This window comes from Schistocerca americana, chromosome 3, assembly GCF_021461395.2.
Source record: "Schistocerca americana isolate TAMUIC-IGC-003095 chromosome 3, iqSchAmer2.1, whole genome shotgun sequence".
NCBI lineage: Eukaryota > Metazoa > Arthropoda > Insecta > Orthoptera > Acrididae > Schistocerca > Schistocerca americana.
Window position 1 is genome coordinate 881,702,296 of NC_060121.1, and position 23,274 is coordinate 881,725,569.

At 43.1% G+C, this 23,274-nt stretch overlaps 1 protein-coding gene across 1 annotated transcript in view; it reads left to right on the forward strand.

The window, feature by feature from the left end:
* Positions 1-23,274, forward strand: part of LOC124606463 (retinal homeobox protein Rx3-like) — a 116,033-nt gene that overhangs the window by 53,681 nt on the left and 39,078 nt on the right. The window contains exon 2 of the mRNA XM_047138445.1: positions 21,862-21,996. Coding sequence (XP_046994401.1) covers positions 21,862-21,996 — 135 coding nt within the window. The remainder of the gene's footprint in view (positions 1-21,861; positions 21,997-23,274) is intronic.

The following is a 23,274-nucleotide window of genomic DNA, read 5'->3' on the forward strand; positions in this document are numbered from 1 at the left end:
GATGAGCACAGCATCAGTTTTTTTTAACAACAACCGAGTTTGGTGCACACTGGGGAAATTCATCGCGTACCGAAGAACGACCACGACGAAATCCCATAAACTGATCGGAACCGGTCTTTCCTGAAGATGACTGATTACGCAAAGTCGAACGAAACGATGCGCGACATTGTTGCTGAGCTGGACCGTTTCGAAAATCGTGAAAACTTATCCGAAGAAACTTTAGCCAGGAATATCCATTTCCTCACAACTGTGCTTCTTTAAACACTGACAAAACACTAGTCCAATTTCTCATCTGACATTGTTGTAACGATAAAAAAAAACACACATTATGAAGCAATAGTAACGTCGGACCCAATGCTAAGTTGAAAAACTTGAAAAGGCGATCCTCCTACAGAAACAACCAAAGCGATAACAATGCCTGAGACAAACCATTGTGGTACTGGAACGCAATGAGAATCATCAGTGGAGGAAAATACACAACGTGCGGCATGTCGGATGCGAATTCTGGATGTCACGTCTGTCCCTTACCATTTAACGTTTTTGCCGTAACGAGTGAGTTTAAGCTGTTGTGGGAACATGTAAGCTGTTTGTGTCAATAAAAAAACTAAACATTCGTTACCGATGATTGGGTGTTTATCGTACGACAAAGAATGACAAACAGTCTGTACCGGTGCTGTAGACTCTGGACGAATCGATATAGACTTCAAATAAAATGCACTTGAACCCTTAAAACATACGCGCTTTTGAATGAAAATGAAAATTATAGAAACATTCAGAAGAGGCGAACCTGGTAAAACAAATACCACGTTTGAAAATTATGTTTTTTGATAAGGACTTTAGTCTCGAATTCTCAGTGTGCGTTAAGTTAACGGTTTATTTAAGACATGGAATGAGTGACAGACAAAATCTCTGTTTATCCTTAAATAATTTCAGTTTATTTTTTACCAGCCGGACGATATTATGTGAAAAATGACGTCTTTTTTTAAGAAACAATTAGGTAGTCGACGTTTCCTGTATAAGTACCACAACAGTTGTTTTCACATCGCAAGATGTACCACGTCGATGTTCGAAGAACATCAGATGGATTTCGCGGACTGATTTCCTCAAATTCCGACACAAATCCCATCAAACAACTTTGCCATAAATTATAATGTACATTACTAACCGTATGAACTCTACCATAAACCCAACAACAAGCGACCCATCGTGCTGCAGGAGGGACGGAAACACATTCCGACTTTAGTATGTCAGAATTTAACGGGAGGTTTTCCCTGAGTGTTCAATACTGTAACTGAATGAGCTACTAGAGATTCTATGCGCTGCACCTTAAATTTTTGGTGTGGGTAGCGCTGGATTTTGCCATTCTTTTCGACACACACTGTAAGTATGAATGCGCAGTATGAAAACTTCATTTCGCAGAAGGCGGCCGCAACCCACAAATTATTGAAGTGGAAAAAATATAGATTGTATGAACCTTAAGGTTTATATTTAATCGATCAGGCGATTCGACTGTCATCTCTTACACTAGCTTCGTATACAAGTGTTTTAATGACAACTGAAACAGTTACGTAAGACATGCTTTCCATCTGATGGTTGCGGTTAATTTGTCGGAACGTCTACTAGATGAAACGCAAGTCTTGAGACTGACACAGAAGTATAATAGCTCTTTCAGTTTAATTAACAGTCGCAGCCAATACAACACAGTAAATAACAGATGCAACTGTTAATTATACATGCAAAATATAGTTAAATGTAAATAAGGCTTGTAGCGAAGTTGAATGTAGCAACAGCTCCTGAAAAATATTGTTCTACCTAACGTTTACGTAGACCACAGAAAAGAAACGCCTTTTCCAATTCTTAACCACTTTTATTAACTCAAGAAAACAATTTCGATGTATTACGCCATGACAAATGACAGGACAGCTTGAAGATAACGCAAAGTTACAATTTTTGCGAATGTCATACAGATCTTACACAGAAAGAAATTTCTGCACAAAAAATGATAAAATTCATGACGTAATAGTTCAACCAGATGTGTTTTAATATTATTTATTAATATAGCCAGCAACAGTCCCATTACAGACTATTTTCAGAAACAGAGAATAACGTTCTACTAAAAAATATGCTTTCACGTAAACAGATGACCTGCATTTGTGAACGTAGGCTTTATGATGAAATCTTCTTGGGCTGTCAGGTGAAGATGGTGAGTAGGAAAAGCATTATAAAGTTAATTCAACATGACGGTAAAAGCACAGATAACATTCCATAACATGGTCTGTACATTTGTAGCCAAAATGTGCTAACACGAAGTTAACATTTCAACCGTGATTCCGGGTCTCCACACATGTTTCTCATGCCAAGTTATTGGCATATAACTTACACCGTTATTTAAACATTTTCTCTTTATATAGGGAGAGTCACATAAAAATAAAAAAAAATGACGGGAAGCACCTAACTACTCGTATATACAACAGTAGAAACCAAATTGTGTCTACTGCAAGCCTGTTGACGACACTGACATAGATAACTTGTCACGTTGTAAACCAAGTGGCAGCTTGGCAGACGCACGCAACACTAAGCGTATGTTCGTCACTTAATAGATCTGAAAGCAGAGTGAAATAGCCTACATGTTTAAACAAAACGAATGCCGTAGCCAAATATGTACTGGTCTGTCGATAATCGACCTTTGCAAGAGAGCGATACAGAATAATGAAGAACGATTATCGAGAGGAGATGCTGCTCTAAGTACGTTATGAAATGACGAAAAAGAAAAACAATTACAATATACCGGGTGGTCAAAAAGTCAGTATAAATTTGAAAACTGAATAAATCGCGGAATAATGTAGATAGAGAGGTACAAATTGACACACATGCTTGGAATGACATTGGGTTTTATTAGAACCAAATAAATACAAACGTTCAAAAACTGTCCGACAGATGGCGCTTCATCTGATCAGAATAGCAATAATTAGCATAACAGAGTAAGACAAAGCAAAGATGATGTTCTTTACAGGGAATGCTCAATATGTCCACAATAGCTGTAGTCGAGGAATAATGTTATGAACAGCACTGTAAAGCATGTCCGGAGTTATGGTGAGGCATTGGCGTCGGATGTTCTCTTTCAGTATCCCTAGAGATGTCGGTCGATCACGATACACTTGCGACTTCAGGTAACCCCAAAGCCAATAATCGCACGGGCTGAGGTCTGGGGACCTAAGAGGCCAAGCATGACGAAAGTGGCGGCTGAGCACACGATCACCACCAAACGACGCGCACAACATATCTTTCACGCGTCTAGCAATATGGGGTGGAGCGCCGTCCTGCATAAACATCGTACGTTCCAGCAGGTGTTTATCAGCCAGGCTGGGGATGGTGCGATTCTGTGACATATCGCCGTACCTCTCACCCGTCATGGTAGCAGTTTTGCTGTCCAGTGTCATCTGTCGGACATTTTGTGAACTTTATTTTATTTTATTTTATTTTATTTGTTCTAATAAAACCTCATGTCATTCCAAGCATGTGTGTCCATTTTTACCTCTCTATCTACATTATTCCGTAGTTTATTAAGTTTTCAAATTTATACTGACTTTTTGATCACCCGGTATATAGCAGGTAAAATTACTTATTACTTGCTCACCATAGCGAATAGTATATAATAACGTTGCGTACACAGAGTTAGATGCGTGTGTGAGTATGTGAAGAATTACTATCGTCATTTGGTTAAGAAGATGGCAAGTCTTCCCGACAATGTTATTAGTACAATGTTATTAGCATAAGGTGTATGGTAAATGCCAGTCATTTGGAACGGAGGTCATGTATGAACACACAGTTCACGGTTAAAATGTTAACATTGTGTAAGTAAATGTTGGTGACGAATACAGAAGGTGTTTCATTTTTCTAAGTATGTTCTTATTGCTTCATACATAAAAATGGGTTGAAACTAGTTGTACAAATAAAGGTTTATTATTCATATTTGTACAGCGTGTGGAGTTAGGCACAACTCTCAAAGGCGCTTCATCGCCTCTTAAAGAAGATTTAGAAACAAAATGAAACTGGTCTCTTGTGATGTAACTGTCTAGTTTTATCATAAATACGTAATTTAACTTACATGTGACATGCTTATTAACAGGAGGGGTGGGGAGAAAGGGGAAAACTGTATTTACTTATTTTACAGCAGTCGAAATTCTTTGTCGTATAGCTTTACAAATTGCATATCTGAAAATCGATGAAGAAAATAAAGGTTCAAGAGTGGAATTAAAATACAGGTTGAAAGAAAATCATTGATTAGATTTGCTGTAGACGTCGCTATCATCTGTGACAGTGAAGAAGAACGGAACCTTTTCACTGAAGTAAATCGTCTGCTGAGCGCATAATGAGGCCAGTGACAAATTCAACACCAAAACTGCTGACGGAATACTGGACGAAGTGGAGGAATTCAGTCACCTTGGAAGCAAAATGAACCATGGAGGGCGAAGCAAGGAGGACATGAGAAGTAGACTAGTGCAAGCACATAGAGCATTCGTCATCAAAATTTATCAAATGTGGGGCCAAATTTGAGAAAAAAATTCCAAGAGTATACCGCAGCATTGTATGATACTGATTTAAGAACTGGGTGAAAATCATAAATAAAGAAAATCGAACCGTTGGCGGCGTGCTGTTATTGCAAGGTGTTCAAAGTATACTGGTCTGATAAGGTAAGAGAGCCGGCCGAAGTGGCCGTGCGGTTAAAGGCGCTGCAGTCTGGAACCGCAAGACCGCTACGGTCGCAGGTTCGAATCCTGCCTCGGGCATGGATGTTGAGGGATAGGGTGTTAGACCATCAGTAGAAGGCAAAAACTGTGCGTGAAGACAAAAACTGGGACAAATAATTGGAGACGTAGGATATAGACAACACTGTGAGATGATGAGATTAAGGCACGAGAGGAAATCGTGAATGTCCTTACCAAACCAGCTACAGGATCGATTGTTCCAAAAAACTGTTGTTTTCTACTAGTGATGCTATCCTATATCCCATATTTGTATGAACAACGTCACATTACATTTCTTATTAACCATGGTCAGGCGAGCGATGGCTGAGTCTGTCTCTTGTACTTTGCAGTTTCTCTTTTGTTCAGATAACTTAAATGCCACAGACCTGGCTGATTGACCGTGCTTCCAGATGAGCCTAAATGTACCACTTTGTGCAAAAGGGTTAATAGTATCTATCATTGAGTAAAATTCAAACGATTTTATTTGTAGACGTAGGTATATATTCGTATTATTTTAACTTGTTTTTCCAAGAACCTCTGAAATTGGCGTAGCACTACAATTGTTGCCACTACGGACTAGAGCACTTAGCTGCATGCAGGAGAAGTATTAATTTCAAATAGTTTTTGCGTACGATGTTATCAATGAAGTTAGTGTTTTAGCCGTTTCTGAAAGTGGTGTGTTTGATCGTCCGTAATTCCATTTCAAACGCTGATACGTATGTCTTGAGTTTCATCAGTCACATGTCAATTGATAATTTGCAGAATTACGGAACATAAATAATGCTCGCGTGCATTGACGTGTCTCGAGGCCGGACAATTCTAATGTGAGAGTGAACATGGTACTGCAAGCACGGATCTTGTGAAATCCAGCTCGCTCTGTCCGTTCGTGGCATCCACTATGCAGTAGATTGCGGGGTTCAGGTTGATGGAGAGTTTCTTTCCTTCTAGAAAACCTACCATACAATTCTGCACCAAGTAAATTTGGAATTTTGTGGTAAGGTCTATGGGACCAAACTGCTGAGGTCGTCGTTCCGTTAGCTTACACACTACGTAATCTAACTTAAACTAACTTACGCTAAGGACAACACACACACCAATGCCCGAGGGAGGATTCGAATCTCCGACGGGGAGAGCCACGCGAACCGTAGTAAGGCGCCCTAGACCGCACGGCTATCACAAAATAAACCAAATACGTTGATACGGCATATCCAAACAGACATGCGATTACGTTACAGACTTGGTACTGGACTGAAACGAGTGTCTCTTTCTTAAGCGGAAGTCATCGTCTGAGACGAAGGTAACTTATGACGTATACACATCAAAAAAGTTTTGCGTCACCTCGGTTTCGAGGGTTCCGGAACCTGTACAGAAAATTGGAACAGAGATCAACATAAACATCATTTCCGCCCTTTTTATTGCTCATGAAAACCGCACATTGCATGTTGTACCATCATACAGCGAGACCTTTAGAGGTAGTGGTCCAGATTGTTGTACACACCTGTACCTCTAATGTCAGTAGCACATCCTCTTGCATTGATGCATGCCTGTGTTCGTCGTGGCATACTGCCCACAAGTTCATCAAAGCACTGTTGGTCCAGATTGTCCCACTCCTCAACTGCGATTCGGCGTAGATTCCTCACAGTAGTTGTGGGCCACGTCGTCCATAAACAGTCCTTTTCAATCTATCCCAGGCATATTCGATAGGGTTCAAGTGTGGAGAACATGCTGACCACTCTAGTCGAGTGACGTCGTTGTCCTGAAGGAAGTCATTCACAAAATGTGCACAATGGGGGCGCGAATAGTCGTCCATGAAGACGAATCCCTCGCCAATATGCTGGCGATATGGTTGCACTATCGGTCGGAGGCGGGTATTCACGTATCCCAAAGCCGTTACGGCGTCTTCCACGATCACCAGCGGCGTACGTCGGCCCTACATAATTCTACCACAAAACGGCAGGGAACCTCCACCTTGCTGCAATCGCTGGACAGCGTGTCTAAGGAGTTCAACCTGACTGGGTTGCCTCCAAAAACGTCTGCGACGATTGTCTGGTTGAAGGCATATGCGACACTTATGTGTGAACGTGATACCAATCCTGAGCGGTCCATTCGGCGTATTGTTGGGTCCATCTGTACCGCGCTGCATGGTGTCGTGGTTGCAAGGATGGACCTCGCCATGGACGTCGGGAATGAAGTTGCGCATCATGCAGCCTACTGCGCACAGTTTGAACCGTAACATGACGTCCAGTGGCTGCACGAAAAGCATTATTCAACGTTGTGGCGTTGCTGTCAGTGTTCCTCCGAGCCATAATCCGTAGGTAGCGGTCAGCACTGCAGTAGTAGCCCTTGGCCGGCCTGAGCGAGCGAGGCATGTCGTCAACAGCTTCTGTCCCTCCGTATCTCCTCCATTTCCGAACAACATCGGTTTCCTTCCCTCCGAGACGCCTGGACACTTCCCTTGTTGAGAGCCCTTCCTGACAGAAAGTAACAATGCGGTCGCGATCGAACCACGGTATTGATCGTCTAGGCATGGTTGAACTACAGACAACACGAACCGTGTACCTCCTCCCTGTTGGAATGACTGAAACTGATCGGCTATCGGACGCCCTCCCTCTAATAGGCGCTGCTCATGCATGGTTGTTTACATCTTTGGGTGAGTTTAGGGACACTCTGAACAGTCAAAGGGGCTGTGTCTGTGATAGAATATCCACAGTCAATGTCTTTCTTCAGGAGTCCTAGGAACCGGGGTGATGCAAAACTTTTTTCTCCGTGTGTGTATTAAGGCTGTGAGACAGAGACACTGTGGTCTACCACATACGGTGCAGGAGAAATAAAACTTGCGTGGGAAGTATTTCATGCACCTTAAGGTAGACAACCCAACTTACATCATCCACCGCAGGCGCGTATTTTAGACAGTTACGATGTATTTTAGATTACAAAGATCGCCAGTATGGCATTTATTTATATATCACATTTGTACATATGGAACCAAAGATTGTAATGTACCTCTTAGTAAACTGACACTGCAATTGATAGCATGTACTATAGTTTTATTTCTGACATAGCATTGTCTTTGACTGTATCCTTGACAGTTTGGCCAAGTTACATCTCTCTATGTGTATCTAGTTGTCGATATGGACTTGCTTTGTGACGAAAATCATGGTACACAGTTATTATACTGAGGAATTTTTTTACGTACTATGATGGACTTAAATTACTTTTGTTCAAATTATGGTATAGCTATCCTACTGTTTATACCCGTAAGTGAAATACTATTTAACCTCTCATACTTCCAGACAGACTGTGTAGTCTCTAATGGTTTGATTTATTCGTTTTAGAATAAGCTTGATAATGGTCAAGGACCGAAACTAGGACCGAATTATGTGAAATAAATGACAGCTGAAGGTTTCACCCCGAATTTTAACAAGCATTTACGTAGGTTGGGTTGTCTGTCTTGAGGTGCATGAGATATTTTTCGGGCAAGTTTTATTTCGGTCGCCCTTGGTATGTCACCCTGTGGATAAAACCTATAGTCCTATGAATCTGTACGCAGACGACGCAGTTGTGAACAGATGTGTGTCATAGTTAGAAAAATGTTACGAAATGCACAGAGACTTGGAGATGATCAACGCATCGTGCTAACATTGACGGCTGACCCTAAACATGTAATGTAATGCGTCTAGATAATCGACAGTATGTGACAATCACAATGTTCCAGTATCTACGATTTTCTGCCAAGAGCGATTTAAAGTGGAAAGCTCACATGCAAGATAAAACATTATCATCACTGCTCATTTCGAGGCAGAATGCCGGCTGTTAGTGTTAAGGACACGTGACTCGATGAGGAAGTGGAGCGGAGGCGAATGAGGAATCGTTTCAGCTACAATAAAGTGAACAGATGGGGAACTACACAGATATAAGTGACTTGGGACAGTTATTGTTATGGACCGGCATCTGGGAGCGAATTTCTCAGAAAGAGCGAAGCTGGTCTGCTATTTGCGTGATACTCTCCTGAACATCCATGGAAAATGGTAGAAGCACTGTGAAACTACGGACAGGCGACAAGGTGTTGGACGCATAACCATAAAACACTGACGTCAGAGGCTTGCCCTCTCTTAAAGCGGGACAGAAAGCGATCTTCGGCAGATGTGACGACAGAGTGCATTGCTGATGCAAAAAAGTGTTTCGGAGTATGCCTTTGAGCGCATATTGTTGGAAGTGAAGTTCCGGAACGGACCACCCCTGTGTATTCTCATGCTGACCCTACGACACTGAATTTACAATTGCAATGGGCACGGAGTCATCGATATTGGGTCGTGAATGAGTGGAAACGTGTCGCCTGGTCGGATGACGCACGTTTCTTCCTTCGCCAGGTCGATACCTGTGACCAGATACACCATCCGGATGCTAGAAACGAGCACCTCGACACGGATGCCAACCAGGGAGGCGTGGGGGACAGATGTTATGGGGACATTCACCTGACCTCCCATGGGCATCACATGCTTGTTGTTTTCCCAGACGCAGTGAAATCCGCCAGCAGTATAACTATCCGTGTCACAAGGCTAGGATCGTACTACAGTGGTTTGAAGAGCAACGGGCGTGAACTCGCACTGACGTTTTGGCCACCAAATTCGTCTCCTCTGAGCTCTGTGGAACACAGCTGTGGCGCTACCGGGCGGCACATCCTCACCCGCAAACCGCCAGTCTACAGTTTTCAGGAGTTGCGTGTCCTGTAAACAGACATTTGGATACGAACACCTCCGGAAACCTACCAATGGCTAGTCGAGTTTATGCCCCTCAGAATAGTAAGTGTACTGCGTTCCAAAGACGGTCGAACGTGGTGTTAAGAGGGCTGTCATGATTTTTGGCTGACTAGTGTAAGATGCTGGGTAGGGAAGATGCCGCAGAATTATTTGAAGGACGCAAAGGTAGAGTAATTCATGCCCAAAAGATATCGCTTAAAAAGCTCTTGGTCGTCTAATTATCTGTTACAATTCATCAGCCTGGCAATCTTAACGAATTTGAACAGGTAGAGAAGATTCAAAGGAGATGTAGGCAGACTCTTACAGAGAAGACAACAGCAACCAGCCACTTTTTAAAAAGCTATTTATTTATTTAAATAGCGCCGTTACCGGTTTCGAACCGACAAGTTCATATTCAGACGGCTAATTCACGTTAAGATACATTATGCATTAGCTTTCACTTTTTGTTTTCCCAGGCAATGAAATTTCCTTTAGATGGTGCTGCCCTACAACCAAAAACAGATGTGACACAATGTCTTTACTGTGCGGATGGTCCCAGCGGAGGTTCGGGTCCTCCCTCGGGCATGGATGTGTGTGTTTGTCCTTAGGATAATTTAGGTTAAGTAGTGTGTAAGCTTAGGGACTGATGACCTTAGCAGTTAAGTCCCATAAGATTTCGCACACATTTGAACATTTTTGAACAATGTCTTTTTAATTTAAATGTGCCTCACAACGATTTTAAATGATGTAAAACAAAATTGTTAAAGTACAGGTGTTTTGCTTATTTACGCTGAAGAATCCGCACCGTTACGTTCCAGTGCTGTTGGCGCGTGATCATGCAATAGCGAAGACATAATCACAGGCAGTCAGCACTGGAACGTAATGACGCGGATTTCTCAACGCAAGTAATCAAAACATCTCTACTTTAATAATTTTGTTTTACATCATTTAAAATCGTTGTGAGGCACAATTACAGTTAAAAATACATTGTCTCACATCTTGTTTTGGTTGTAGGGCACCACCACCCAAAGGAAATTTCATCGTTTGGGAAAACAAAAAGTGAAAGTTAAAGTAAAATGTATGTTAACGTGAACTAGCCGTCTGAATATGAACTTGTCGGTTCGAAACCGGTAATGGCGCTATTTAAATAAATAAATAGCATTGTAAAAAGTAGCTGGTTGCTGTTATCTTCTCTGTAAGAGTCAACTTATATATTGTACACAGCCACCGGCTCATAATGTCAGTTTTCGTCAAAACAGAATTCAATTTCGTCCGCGTGAGAATGCCGCAGACGCTCTCAACTGTCTGCAGTGTGAGACGGTAAAAGGAAGGCGGTGACAGTCTCAACTCTCAAATGTCTTGGAAAATTCATTGTCGAGAAACATAGTACTTTCTCCAACACACATCTCACACAGTGGTTGCGACGCAGTAGCCAGAGAAATTAGAGCTCTAACGGAGAGGCTCGTTTTTCCGGCGTAACATCGGCGAATGAAACAAGGAAGGAGGGAAATGCTGCTGGTAGAGTGGGTACCATCTGACGCACAGCGTACTGTCGTGGAGTGCGGGTGTAACTTTGTTTCCGGTCGCCTATTTGGCTCTACACAGCTTTGTGGCTTGTGAGCACAAGAGGCGGTAGGGCGTGTCAGACAGTGTTTTGATTTCGGTGTTTGTGCTGAGGAACCTATATAGGGGGCTGGGGTGTATGTGACGTGAGTGTGAGCTTAGCTGACAGACATCCGGTCAGAGGGGTGGAGGGATGAGTCCCTCGGAGTCAGGGGTAGGGTAGCGGTAGGGGAAGGGGGGCGCATTGTTCGCGCGGTTAATTTGCAGGCGCCGTGGCGGCCATTGTGGCTCTGAAACAACGGACGGCCGACTGCATTAAGCAGATTAGCTGCTCGGCGGGCGCCTTTGTCACCGCGTCTCTGCAGGAGAGGCGCCGCGCTAACGATATAGATATGGACGGACTCAGCAGCAGGGAGAGCAGCAAACGGCGCGCTCTGCGCACAGCCGGTGGGTGCCGAAGCGGCTCCATAGAGCGTGCGGGCCGGGAGGAGATCTGAGACGTGGCGCAACGTACTCGAAATAAAGTACTGAGGCAGACGAGCATTCAAGAAATGCCCAGGTGCGAGTAGCATTCGTGCTCTAAGGATCCCGTAACAAACTTAATTATATGAGAAAAAGTACCACCAAAACTGTATCTTGAGAATGTCTTAATTCTATCACACGACTAGTTTCGGCGGCACATAACCGCCATCCTCAGACACGACCACCGCCGAAAGTTTTTCTCATTTCTTTGGCGCATTAACTGTTGGATCCTCGCCACTAGCACACTTGGGTTAGCTTTCATGAGCAGTCTATACTCGTCACCTTGTTATCTCCAATGCAATCGCATGTACTTCATGTATACAGGGTGGTCCATTGATCCTGACCGGGCCAAATATCTCACGAAATAGGCGTCAAACAAAAAAACTACAAAGAACGAAACTTGTCTAGCACGAAGGCGGAAACCAGATGGCGCTATGGTTGGCTCGCTAGATGGCGCTGCCATAGGTCAAACGGATGTCAACTGCGTTTTTTAAAATATGAACCCCCATTTTTGTTACATATTCGTGTAGTAAAGAAATATGACAGGTGAATTGGTCGTCGAAGCACCATACCATGGCCCTCACGTTCACCGGATCTGACGTGTCCGAATTTCTTTCTGTGGGGAAAGTTGAAGGACATTTGCCATCGTGATCCACCGACAACGCCTGACAAGATGCGTCAGCGCATTGTCAAACATGTGCGAACATTACGGAAGGCGAACTACTCGCAGTTGAGAGGAATGTCGTTACACGTATTGCCAAATGCATTGAGGTTGACGGACATCATTTTGAGCATTTATTGCATTAATGTGGTATTAAAAGGTAATCACGCTGTAACAGAATGCGTTCTCAGAAATGATAAGTTCACAAAAGTTCATGTGTCACATTGGAACAAACGAAATAAAGTGTTCAAATGTACCTACCTTTTGTATTTTAATTTAAAAAACCTACCTGTTACCAACTGTTTGTATAAAATTGTAGGCCATACGTCTGTGACTATTACAGCGCCATCTATCACAAAGCGAAAAAAGTGGTCCAACTAAAACATTCGTATTTCTTTACGTACTACAAGAACATGTAATAAAAATGGGGGTTCCTATTTTTAAAAAAACGCAGTTGATATCAGTTTGACCTATGGCAGCGCCATCTAGCGGGCCAACCATACCGCCATATGGTTTCCCCCTTCAAGCTAGACAAGTTTCGTTCTTTGTAGTTTTTTCGTTTGATGCTTATTTCGTGAGATATTTGGCCCGGTCTCTATCAATGGACCACCCTGTATATGATTTCATTGGAGACAACACGATGTCGAGTATAGATTCCTGATGAAAGCTAGCCCACGTGTGCTAGTAACAAGGATCCCACAGTAAATGCGCCAAGGAAACCAAATACTCTTTTGACTGTGCTGAGGCCTGATGGCGGTAATGTGCCGCCGAAACTAGCAGTGTGAAAGAATAAAGATGTTCTCAAGATACAATTGTCATGGTACTCTTTCCCATATATATTATCAGCTCAAGTCCCTCGTCTATGCAATAACATGGACATCAATAAACTTAGATATGTATGTAGACAGTTTATCCGTTCCAGGAATCGAAGATGTTGACGATTTTCGCCTGTTATCGGCATTGATACTGACGAGATATCGGCCCCAGGGATTCCAAGACTTTTGGGAATGTTTTAATTTCAAGTCTCAAGTCGGATAACAAACGACAAAAGAAATATTTTTTTCGTCTGCTATAATTATAAACTAACAACCCGCCAGGGTAGCCGAGAGCGCTAACGCGCTGCTTCCTGGACTCGGGTAGGCGCACCGGCCCCGGATCGAATCCGCCCAGCGGATTAACGACGAGGGCCGGTGTGCTGGCCAGCCTGAATGGGGTTTTAGGAGGTTTTCCACATCCCGCTTGGTGAATACCGGGCTGGTCCCCACGTTCCGCCTCAGTTACACGCGTCGCAGACATTTGAAACACGTCCGCACTATTTCACGATTTACACTAGACGCAGAAAGTTGGGGTACACTGATTCTGTCATGGGGGGTACGGGGTGGCGACAGGAAGGGCATCCAGCCATCCCTAACACTAACACTGCCAAATACGATGTAACCACGCCGACCCTGCGATCGCTGCGGGACTATGGCGTAAGCGAAAGATGAATAATTATAAACTAACAATTTCGAAATTTTTCCTTTACTTGCACTGTGAAAGCTTACTTCTTGCCAAATTTCTTGTTTCTAGGTCAACGGGAAGTAACCTATAGGTTTTGATGAGTGACTTTTCGGATATCTAAATGAGTGACATAAATGGCGGTATCTCTCGACTGAGCTGACTTGGAAGTTTAATTAATGAAAAGCGCTAGTATGCTTTTGTCTCACAGTATTTCTTTTATAGTGTTAGTCGGTTTTCGGTTTACAAGGCCCTCTTCATACAATTATTGTCTATTGTCGCCAAAGAAGTTACAATGTTTGTAAACTGCATTGGAAAAGAAGTTAAACATCTAGATTCATGCATAAACGTACAGTAAATAACTACCGTGACAGTGTGGTGGTTATACAATGTAAAAAGTAAAAAGTTGAACAGTAAATAAACATAAAGGGAGTAAACATGAAAAAACTTTAACACGAGACTGGAACAGGAAGCTACATCACAGTTTATATTGATAAACTAAACCAATAAAATGAAATTAGTACTTGGCAAGACTACTTCAGGACGTATAAAACGTGGAGAGTGATACAATAACCAATTGGCCGCCGCTGTGGTCTAGCGGTTCTAGGCGCTCAGTCCGGAACCGCAGGACAGCTACGGTCGCAGGTTCGAATCCTGCCTCGGGCATGGATGTGTGTGATGTCCTTAGGTTAGTTAGGTTTAAGTAGTTCTAAGTTCTAGGGGACTGGTGACCACAGATGTTAAGTCCCATAGTGCTCAGAGCCATTTGAACCATTTTTTGAACCAATAACCAATTTTTTTAAAACAAGAATTACTACAAAATATTTGAGGGACATAAGCAATATCCGTAAGATAAACATAAACGAATAAATGCAGAGAAATGGAGAAGTTTTGGGGAACATACAGTAAATGCCATCTTTGAGAGTATGGTGGTACTGCATTTTAAAAAGTAGAACCTTAAAATTTTTACACCGCCCAGGGCCTTTAGACCTTAGTATGTGGCATAAATTTTGAACTACTCGTTCCTGAAAAAAAGTGTTCTCAACATCCGGACAGACAGACGGACAACAAAGAAATCCTGAAAGGGTTCCGTTTTAGACTGAGGCATATAACGCTAAAAATGACCTAGTGAGAGAACAATTTCTGCTCTCATATCTACCTGAAACTCAGAAACATCAAGTTCCCGGTGGCCTTCGTTGATTTAGATAGCATCTCTCACTCTGTTTATCGAATCACACCTCTACAGTTGCCGAAACAAATGGGCTTAACAACAAAAAGAGAGTGATTATGCAGTAGACTTTGGCTGATACCATTGCCAAAGCGAAATTCATGGCTAATAAAAATGGACTCAAATTCCAAGCGACGAAAGTGGGCCTGCAGATCTCTTTTGAGAAAATATAACTATCAAGGCGGCAACCTTAGAGCTGGATGTAGATCATGGAAAAAACATGCAGGATAAGAGCTGGCTCCTAGGAGAGAGAATAGAACCGTACATGGCTGACAAACAAGCCTCCACATCTACTAACAGCGGCAGCGAGGTCCAAGTGCCGTACCAGCTGACTGAGGATCCAGGACAACCAAAGCCACTGTTGGACAGTAATTAGAGCATAGATTCTGCTAACAGCAAAACGATTCAGAGTGATCTGGATAAATGTGAACGAGAAACTAGAAACCAAGGACAAGATGATCTTCAGGAATATCTTATGAAAAAAAAGAAAAAAACAGGGAGTACGGAAGACGATATACGTAACGATGAAATGGTCTCAGATGTGCAAAAACTGACAGACACCATGCAGAAATGGGTAATTTTTTTTTCTCATCTACGTACGGTAAGTATTAGATCGAATAGATTTATCATGTGAATTTTTGCTCACTTTCTGCGCAAAAAACCAACTCTTCCTGGTTTAAAAGACTGGACTGAATCTGCAAAAATGGATCTCAAAAATGAAAACATCCAGGAACGTTATCAGTTCAAGAAGAAACTCGGAACACATCAGCATTCTCAAGAGAAGCCAAAGTTGTAAACTGGCAAGATATGCGCTGAAGAAAGAAAGGAGGCTCACAGAGAGAATAGTCAGTGCATGTTTAAGCTTCTGGAAGGTCACTATTCAAGTGACACGATCGATAGCTGGCCGAAATGAGACAAGATTAATTAGAGAACTATATGAAGAGAGGAAGTGTGTGTTAGGATGGTGTAAAGCATTATCTGAAGCTAGTCATGTAATTTACCGTACATGACATACTGCCCTTCTCTCCATGAGGTAGGAACCCTTTGAAAAAGTGTCGTATGCAATAGGCAGCGCATTTACCGCAAAGTCCTAGTTCCGTGAAGTAGTAGACGTTATGGTCCGTTGTGTCAGTCCCAAACCGACGAGATCACTCAGGTAATGAGCTCTGCGTTGTATCATTGTTGTTGTTGTTGTGGTCCTCAGTCCAAAGACTGGTTTGGTCCGCAGCTCGTGGTCTAGAAGCTAGCTTTGCTGCATCTGGATCACGGGGTCAAGGATTCGATTCCCGGACGGGCTGGCTATTTTCTCTGCCCGGGGACTGAGTGTTTGTGTTGTCCTCATCATTTCATAATCATTCGTGAAAGTGGCTGTATTTGAGTGTGTGAAGATTGGGACTTTGTACGGGCGCTGATGACTGCGCAGTTGAGCGCCCCACAAACCAAACATCATCATCGAAGACTGGTTTGATGCAGCTCTCCACGCTGCTCTATCCTCTGCAAGCCTCTTCATCTCCGAGCAACTGCTTCAATCTATAGTCTTCTAAACCTGCTTACTGTATTCATCTCTTCGGCTCCCTGTACGATTTTTACCCCCACGCTTCTCTCCAGTACTAAACTGGTGGTCCCTTCATGTCTCAGAATGTCTCCTACCATCCGATCCCTTCTTTTGGTCACGTTGTACCACAAATTTCTTTTCTCCCCAATTCTATTCAGTACCTCCTCATCAGTTACGCGATGTACCCATCAAATCTTCAGTATTATTCTGTATTGCCACATTTCATAAGGGTCTGTTCTTTTTTTGTTTAAACTGTTTATTATCCATGTTTCACTTCCATACATGGTTACACTCCACACAAATACATTCAGAAAAGACTTCCTAACTTCGATGTTAAGAAATTACTCTTCTTTAGAAACGCTTTCCTTGTCATTGCCAGTCTACATTTTATATTCTCTTTACTACGCCCATCATCAGTTATTTTCCTACCCAAATAACAAAACTCATCTGCTACTTTCAAAGTCTCGTTTCCTACCATAATTCCTTCAGCACCACTTGATTTAATTAAACTACATTCCATTATTTTTGTTTTGCTTTGCTGATGTTCATCTTATACCCCCTTTCAAGACACTGTACATTCCGTTTAACTGCTCTTCCAAGTCCTTTCGTGTCTCTGACAGAATCACAGTGTCATTGTCTAATGTCAAAGATTTCATTTCTTTTCCCTGAACGTTAATTCCTACCCCAAATTGTTCTTTGCTTTCCTTTACTGCTTGCTCAGTGTACAAACTGAATACGATCTAGGATAGAGTACAACCCTGCCTCTCTCCCTTCTCAGCCACTGATTCCCTTTCATGTACCTCGACTCTTATAACTGCCTTCTGGGATCTGTACATATTGTGAACAGCCTTTCGCTCCCTGTATTTTATCTCTGCTACCCTCCGGATTTCAAAGGGAAATCCACAAATGCCATAAACTTCGGATGTCCTTCCTTCAGTCCGTCTTCTAAGGTGAGTCATAGGATCAGTACATTTCTCCGGAATCCAGACTGATCTTCCCCGAGGTCGACTTCTATCAGTCATATGTAAATTCTGTCATATTTAAAGGTAAAGTTTGTGTCCCAGCTATGATTTAATCTGACGTTAAATGTCCAAATGTCTTAAAAGTTGAATAACATTAAACGTTGAGCTCCAATACTCGGATATAAGTTCTGGTGATCAGTTTAAACTGTTGTTTAAATAAAATTATTGGAATAAATGCTAGGCTTTTCCTTAATTAAAAAAAAATGTCACTGCCGGGTCACGGAATTCCGAAATGTGGCAAGTAATGTCAACAACGGTAGTTTAAAATGTAAATGACATAGTTATTCGCTCATTACCTCGACAGTTTTATTGTAATGCCTATGTAAGGTGGACGGGATTGCTGGCTCACAAAACCGCTAAACGTTTGTTTGTACTCGTACACTTGTGGCGAGAGGCGTCGGATGTGGGCAGTATGACGGCTGTTGCACGCGAGATGGTGACTTTCACTTGTTGGCCCCTCTAGGAGTGCTTGTGCACAGACGATCTGCACGAGATGCAGAGGCTCTGGGTGCCCGTATTCTGGAAGGCTGCCATGTTATACGAAATACTCCAGGCGTACACCGGCGCTTCCGGGATTCGATGTGATGGCGGGCTGTCATATATAGGAGGTCATTCTGAAAGTTTCGTGTAACAAAGACCTTTATGTGATAGGCTGGTAAATCGTTTTCCTGTTTCTCATGTTAAATGTATTGTGTAGAATTATAAGTAAATTGTTTCTGTATACATCTCCAATACAACTTATTTCTTTCTTGTATTTGTGTGGAATGTTTCCCGAAGCTTTGCCGGTACCTTTCTGTTACGCCTCGTATTTCATCTTGTTTAAGCTTACAAAAATTTTGACATACAGCAGAGCTAATGGTCGAACTGGGAAAGGAAAAAGACTATCGACCTTGGAAAGTGCTCACATCAGGATGTTCTGAAACATCTTGTATCATTAATGGTCTGCGTAAAATGACCACAGGAAGCTATTTACGCTTGTGGTACAAATTAAGATTATTAGTGATGCGTTTGGGAGAGCTAAACACGTCTGGCGTAAATACACAATTTCAGTTGCATAAGGAAAGAGAGTGTAAACATTACCAATTGTTGTAATATAGAGAACGTCCTCCTGTCGGCATATGAGCCTGGCTTGATTGTTTCATTTATTTTTTCTGTGCTGGAAGCGACGCATGTAGATGTTAGTGTCTTGAGGCACCCCCCACTCTGACAGTTCTTTGTGGTGCATTTTTTTAACTCCTCTCGAAGTTACAGTCCAGGCAGAGCTTTACTGAAAGAGTAGTTGCGTATACCTATGTGCATGACCTATCGGTTGCGACGGCCGTAGATTCCTAGCCCGTACTCGAAGAAAAGGCTTGTGATCTGCTATGTAGTGGTATATTAGCACTAAACTGACAAGAACAGTATACAAAACTGCGTATATGTTGTGATGTGTAAGCTGTCATGAAATAGGAGCCTAACATTTAGACAAGAAGGCAGGAAATTGGAAATTTGTGGTAAGTTCTATGGGACCAAACTGCTAAGATAATCGGTCCCTAGGCTTACACACAACTTAATCTAACTTAAACTAACTTACGCTAACGACAACACACATACCCATGCCCAAGGGAAGACTGCAATCTCCGACGGGGGCAGCCGCGCGAACCGTGGCAAGGCGAAGAAGGCAGGAATGGATTCTCTTTTCCACGTAAAGCAAAGGATTAATCTCGGATTAAAAGGAACAATAGCAAATTGTGCGCGATGCAAGGCTGACTGTGAAAAAGTTACAAACTATGACTGGGCAGTGGAGGCTGTCATTGGGAAGGATAACACTCGACGTTCTTTCCGAGAATCCCACTACGTCACCATCAGAATGGAGACGACCTTTTCTCACCATTGTTTGTTCCTTCTCATTCCAGTTAGTAGCAGTCAAACCGTAAGTTAGGAAATTGTGCATACTTTCGTGATTATGGTCATGCAAGGTAAAATCTTACAGCTGACACGACTGCGTCACATTTCCCTTGTGTTGCTTCTCCAAAGTCGACGCTTCAACTCTCTGCCCGGAGGAACTGAACGAAGACCATTGTCACTCTATATATATATATTTGGAACATACGTTGTTTACGTCAATGGGCATGTCTGGAACGATTTTTCGGTTTAAAATTCGCTGTCGTTGAACTAAAGAAGGAAAAAGGAGTGCAGGAACGAAAATTAGATAATCTGGAATGGATTGCAGACCTTACAGTTTAAGTGGACTTGACTGCACACTGCCCACAGAAAGACACTGCAAGGTGAGAAGCAACTACTTTTGTTTTGACGGGGATGCATTTGAAAAGAAAATCGCATTATAGGAGGGATACTTTCTGTCAAACACAGTACAGTTCCGTAAGCTCACTGACATTAAAGAAAACGCAAGGTTTGAATAATCCATTGTGGCCTTTAAAGAATTACAAGGATAATTTCCTAAACGATTCGAGGACACTGCCAATCTTCCATTTGTTTCCGAGACCGTTTACCGTTTCAGTTGAAAGCGCTCCTGAGTATGTGCAGATGTAACTGATGGTAATCCCCGTTGTACCGACAAATACTTTTACGCTAAAACTCTCCATGACGTCTATGTTGCGTTCCTTGTGTAGAGTTTCCACGTCTCCATAATGATGTTGCGTAAGTGCTACAATATTTTTCGATCGACAGTTTCGTGTGAATGACCTTTTCGTGATTACATAACTAAATAAGTCATGATTACATGGCAACCTGAGTCCTAAAATCTATGAAATTGTCTGCTTCTGTCTATATGCCAGCAGTTTGTACCAGATTAAAATTATATTGTCTTCAGGACACCAAATGTAACTAACTAATACTGAAAATTTGTTTTGTTTCTGATCTACGTTGTTGAGAAATGTGAAATGTAAGGCCAAGTCGTATGCAGGGCGACTGTGTTGCCATTTAAACATGGCATGTTCGCAGTTTTCCCCTCTCCCCCCTCCTCCCGTCCAGACTGCGTGTGGGGGAAGTGTGCGGCGAGACAGAGCGCTAATGCCTGGGCGTGGCTCACGAACCGAAATCTTGGCCACCCCTGATCTAAAAGGTCTCCACTGTCTACTTTCCACCACACACTGGATTTCGGCTGTCTACCTGGAGAGGCCAGAAGACTCCTCACGAACATCTCAGTGGGGGAGACTTCTATGATATTTTATCTGCAGTATTTCAAGTCTTCTTACTCGTTCTATACCTCTTATTATACATATGTATGTTTTATGTGGCGAAGTTCTTCGTAGTTATAAGTTGTATATAATACATAAGAGGTACGAATAAAAGGCCTTCATTCACATTTTTTTCATGCTTTATCGAATTATACGATTCGTTTTGGACCCTGTGGGTCAATTTTCAGGTACAAATCGTTTTAATAAATCCCTTACTTCAGCGTTTGAGTGAGGTGAAATGTATGTTCCTGTCACGAGAAGGTTACATGTTCCGTTTTGTATTTCGTGAAGCAAATGCGAAAAATATGGTGAGAAACAGTGGACAAATTAATGAAAAACTTATTGGACAATCGGGGAAGAACATTTTTAACTGTTTATCGCCAGCAGACTGTGGTTTACGTTTTCTGTTAACGCACATAGCGCCAGTAAAGGCGCACATTTATTTATACATTTTAAAAATACTTCATACTTTTGCGATGGGAATTTAAAATGATTCTTTCCACATCTGTTGTGCCAAATGATCCATGGTACATGAAACTGACTGACTAACAGGATCATAAATGCATTGTGTAATTCAATGAAATGTTAAACTACATCTGTGAAGTTTTTTTAAAATGTATAAAGCAATGTGCGCCTTGAGTGACGTGATATGCGATGAGAAGAGGGATAAACCAATGTCTCTGGCGATAAAAGGTTAAAAATATTCTTCCCAGATCGTTCGGTACGTTTATCTCTGATTTTTCCACTGTACCTTATCGTATTTCTCGCAGTTGCTTCACGAAACGCAAAACATAACATCTAACCTTCTTAAATAAGAATGTGCTTTTCACCTCCCTCAAACGCAGAAGTAAATTGGGTATTAAGACAATTGGCACCTGATGATGGGCCCACAGGGTCCGAAACGCTACGCGTAGTTCGGTAGGACGTGAATAAAACTGTGACCGAGGGCGCTTTTGTTCACATTACCCGTATACTGGATACAGTTACGTTCAAAGCTGCTAAATATGGATGAAATTAAATTTCTGTTTAATGAACAGTTCTTAATTTTGCAAATTTTAATTTCGTTGTAAATGCTAGGAGATGTAGCTGTAGGAGCACAGTGATTGTGTAGCGCAGTGTGTGAGTGCGGCTTGTGGGCTTGTAGCAGCGCCGGAACCGCACCACCTTCACGCCGCAGCAGCTGCAGGAGCTGGAGTCGCTGTTCCAGAAGACGCACTACCCGGACGTCTTCCTGCGGGAGGAGGTGGCGTTGCGCATCAGCCTGTCCGAGGCACGCGTACAGGTCAGTCGCCCAGACACATGCTGGCAGCGCCACTCCCAACAGAGATTGTTGCATCGGCCAACATAGCCTTCAGTCACTGTCATCCTTGTGGATGGCTATCCTAGTCTCCTGTGTGCTCTCCACTCCATCATGTCCTTCTACATCCCCAATGTCAGTCGCCCAGCCTCAAAGCATTCACTCCCAACTAAGTGGGGATCGCATCGGCCGGTCTGCATGAGCATGAACATAGTCCTCTCAGGTGTCTGACACCATTATGGATGGGTGTCCCAGGCTCCTGTTTGCTCTCCACTCCACGATATCCTTCTGCATCCCCAAGGTCAGTCGCCCAGCCTCAAAGCACTCACTCCCAACTAAGTGTGGTCACATCGGCCAGTCTGCGTGATCGTGAACATAACCTTCTCAGATGTCTGACACCATTATGGATGGGTGTCCCAGCCTCCTGTGTGCTCTCCACTCCTTCATATCCTTCTACATCCCCAATGTCAGTCGCCCAGCCTCAAAGCACTCACTCCTAACTAAATGTGGCCACATCGGCCGGTCTGCGTGAGCGTGAACATAACCTTCTCAGGTGTCTGACACCATTATGGATATGTGTCCCAGACCTGTGTGTTCTCCACTCCATCATATCCTTCTGCATCCCCAATGTCAGTCGCCCAGCCTCAAAGTACTCACTCCCAACTATGCGGGGGTCGCATCGGCCAGTCTGCATGTGTGAACATAGCCTTCTCAGATGTCCGACACCATTATGGATGGGGGTCCCAGGCTCCTGTGTGCTCTCCACTTCATCACATCCTTCTGCATACCCAATGTCAATCGCCCAGCCTCAAAGCACTCACTCACAACTGTGTGGGGGTCGCATCCGCCGGTCTGCGTGAGTATGAACATAACCTTCTCAGGTGTCTGACACCGTTATGGATGGGTGTCCCAGCCTCCTGTGTGCTCTCCACTCCATCATATCCTTCTGCATCGCCAATGTCAGTCGCCCAGCCTCAAAGTATTCACTCCCAACTAAGTGTGGTCACATCGGCCAGTCTGCGTGATCGTGAACATAACCTTCTCAGGTGTCTGACACCATTATGGATGGGTGTCCCAGCCTCCTGTGCTCTCCACTCCATCATATCCTTCTGCATCCCCAATGTCAGTTGACCAGCCTCAAAGCAGTCACTCCGAACTAAGTGTGGTCACATCGGCCAGTCTGTGTGAGCGTGAACATAACCTTCTCAGGTGTCTGACACCATTATGGATGGGTGTCCCAGGCTCCCGTGTGCTCTCCACTCC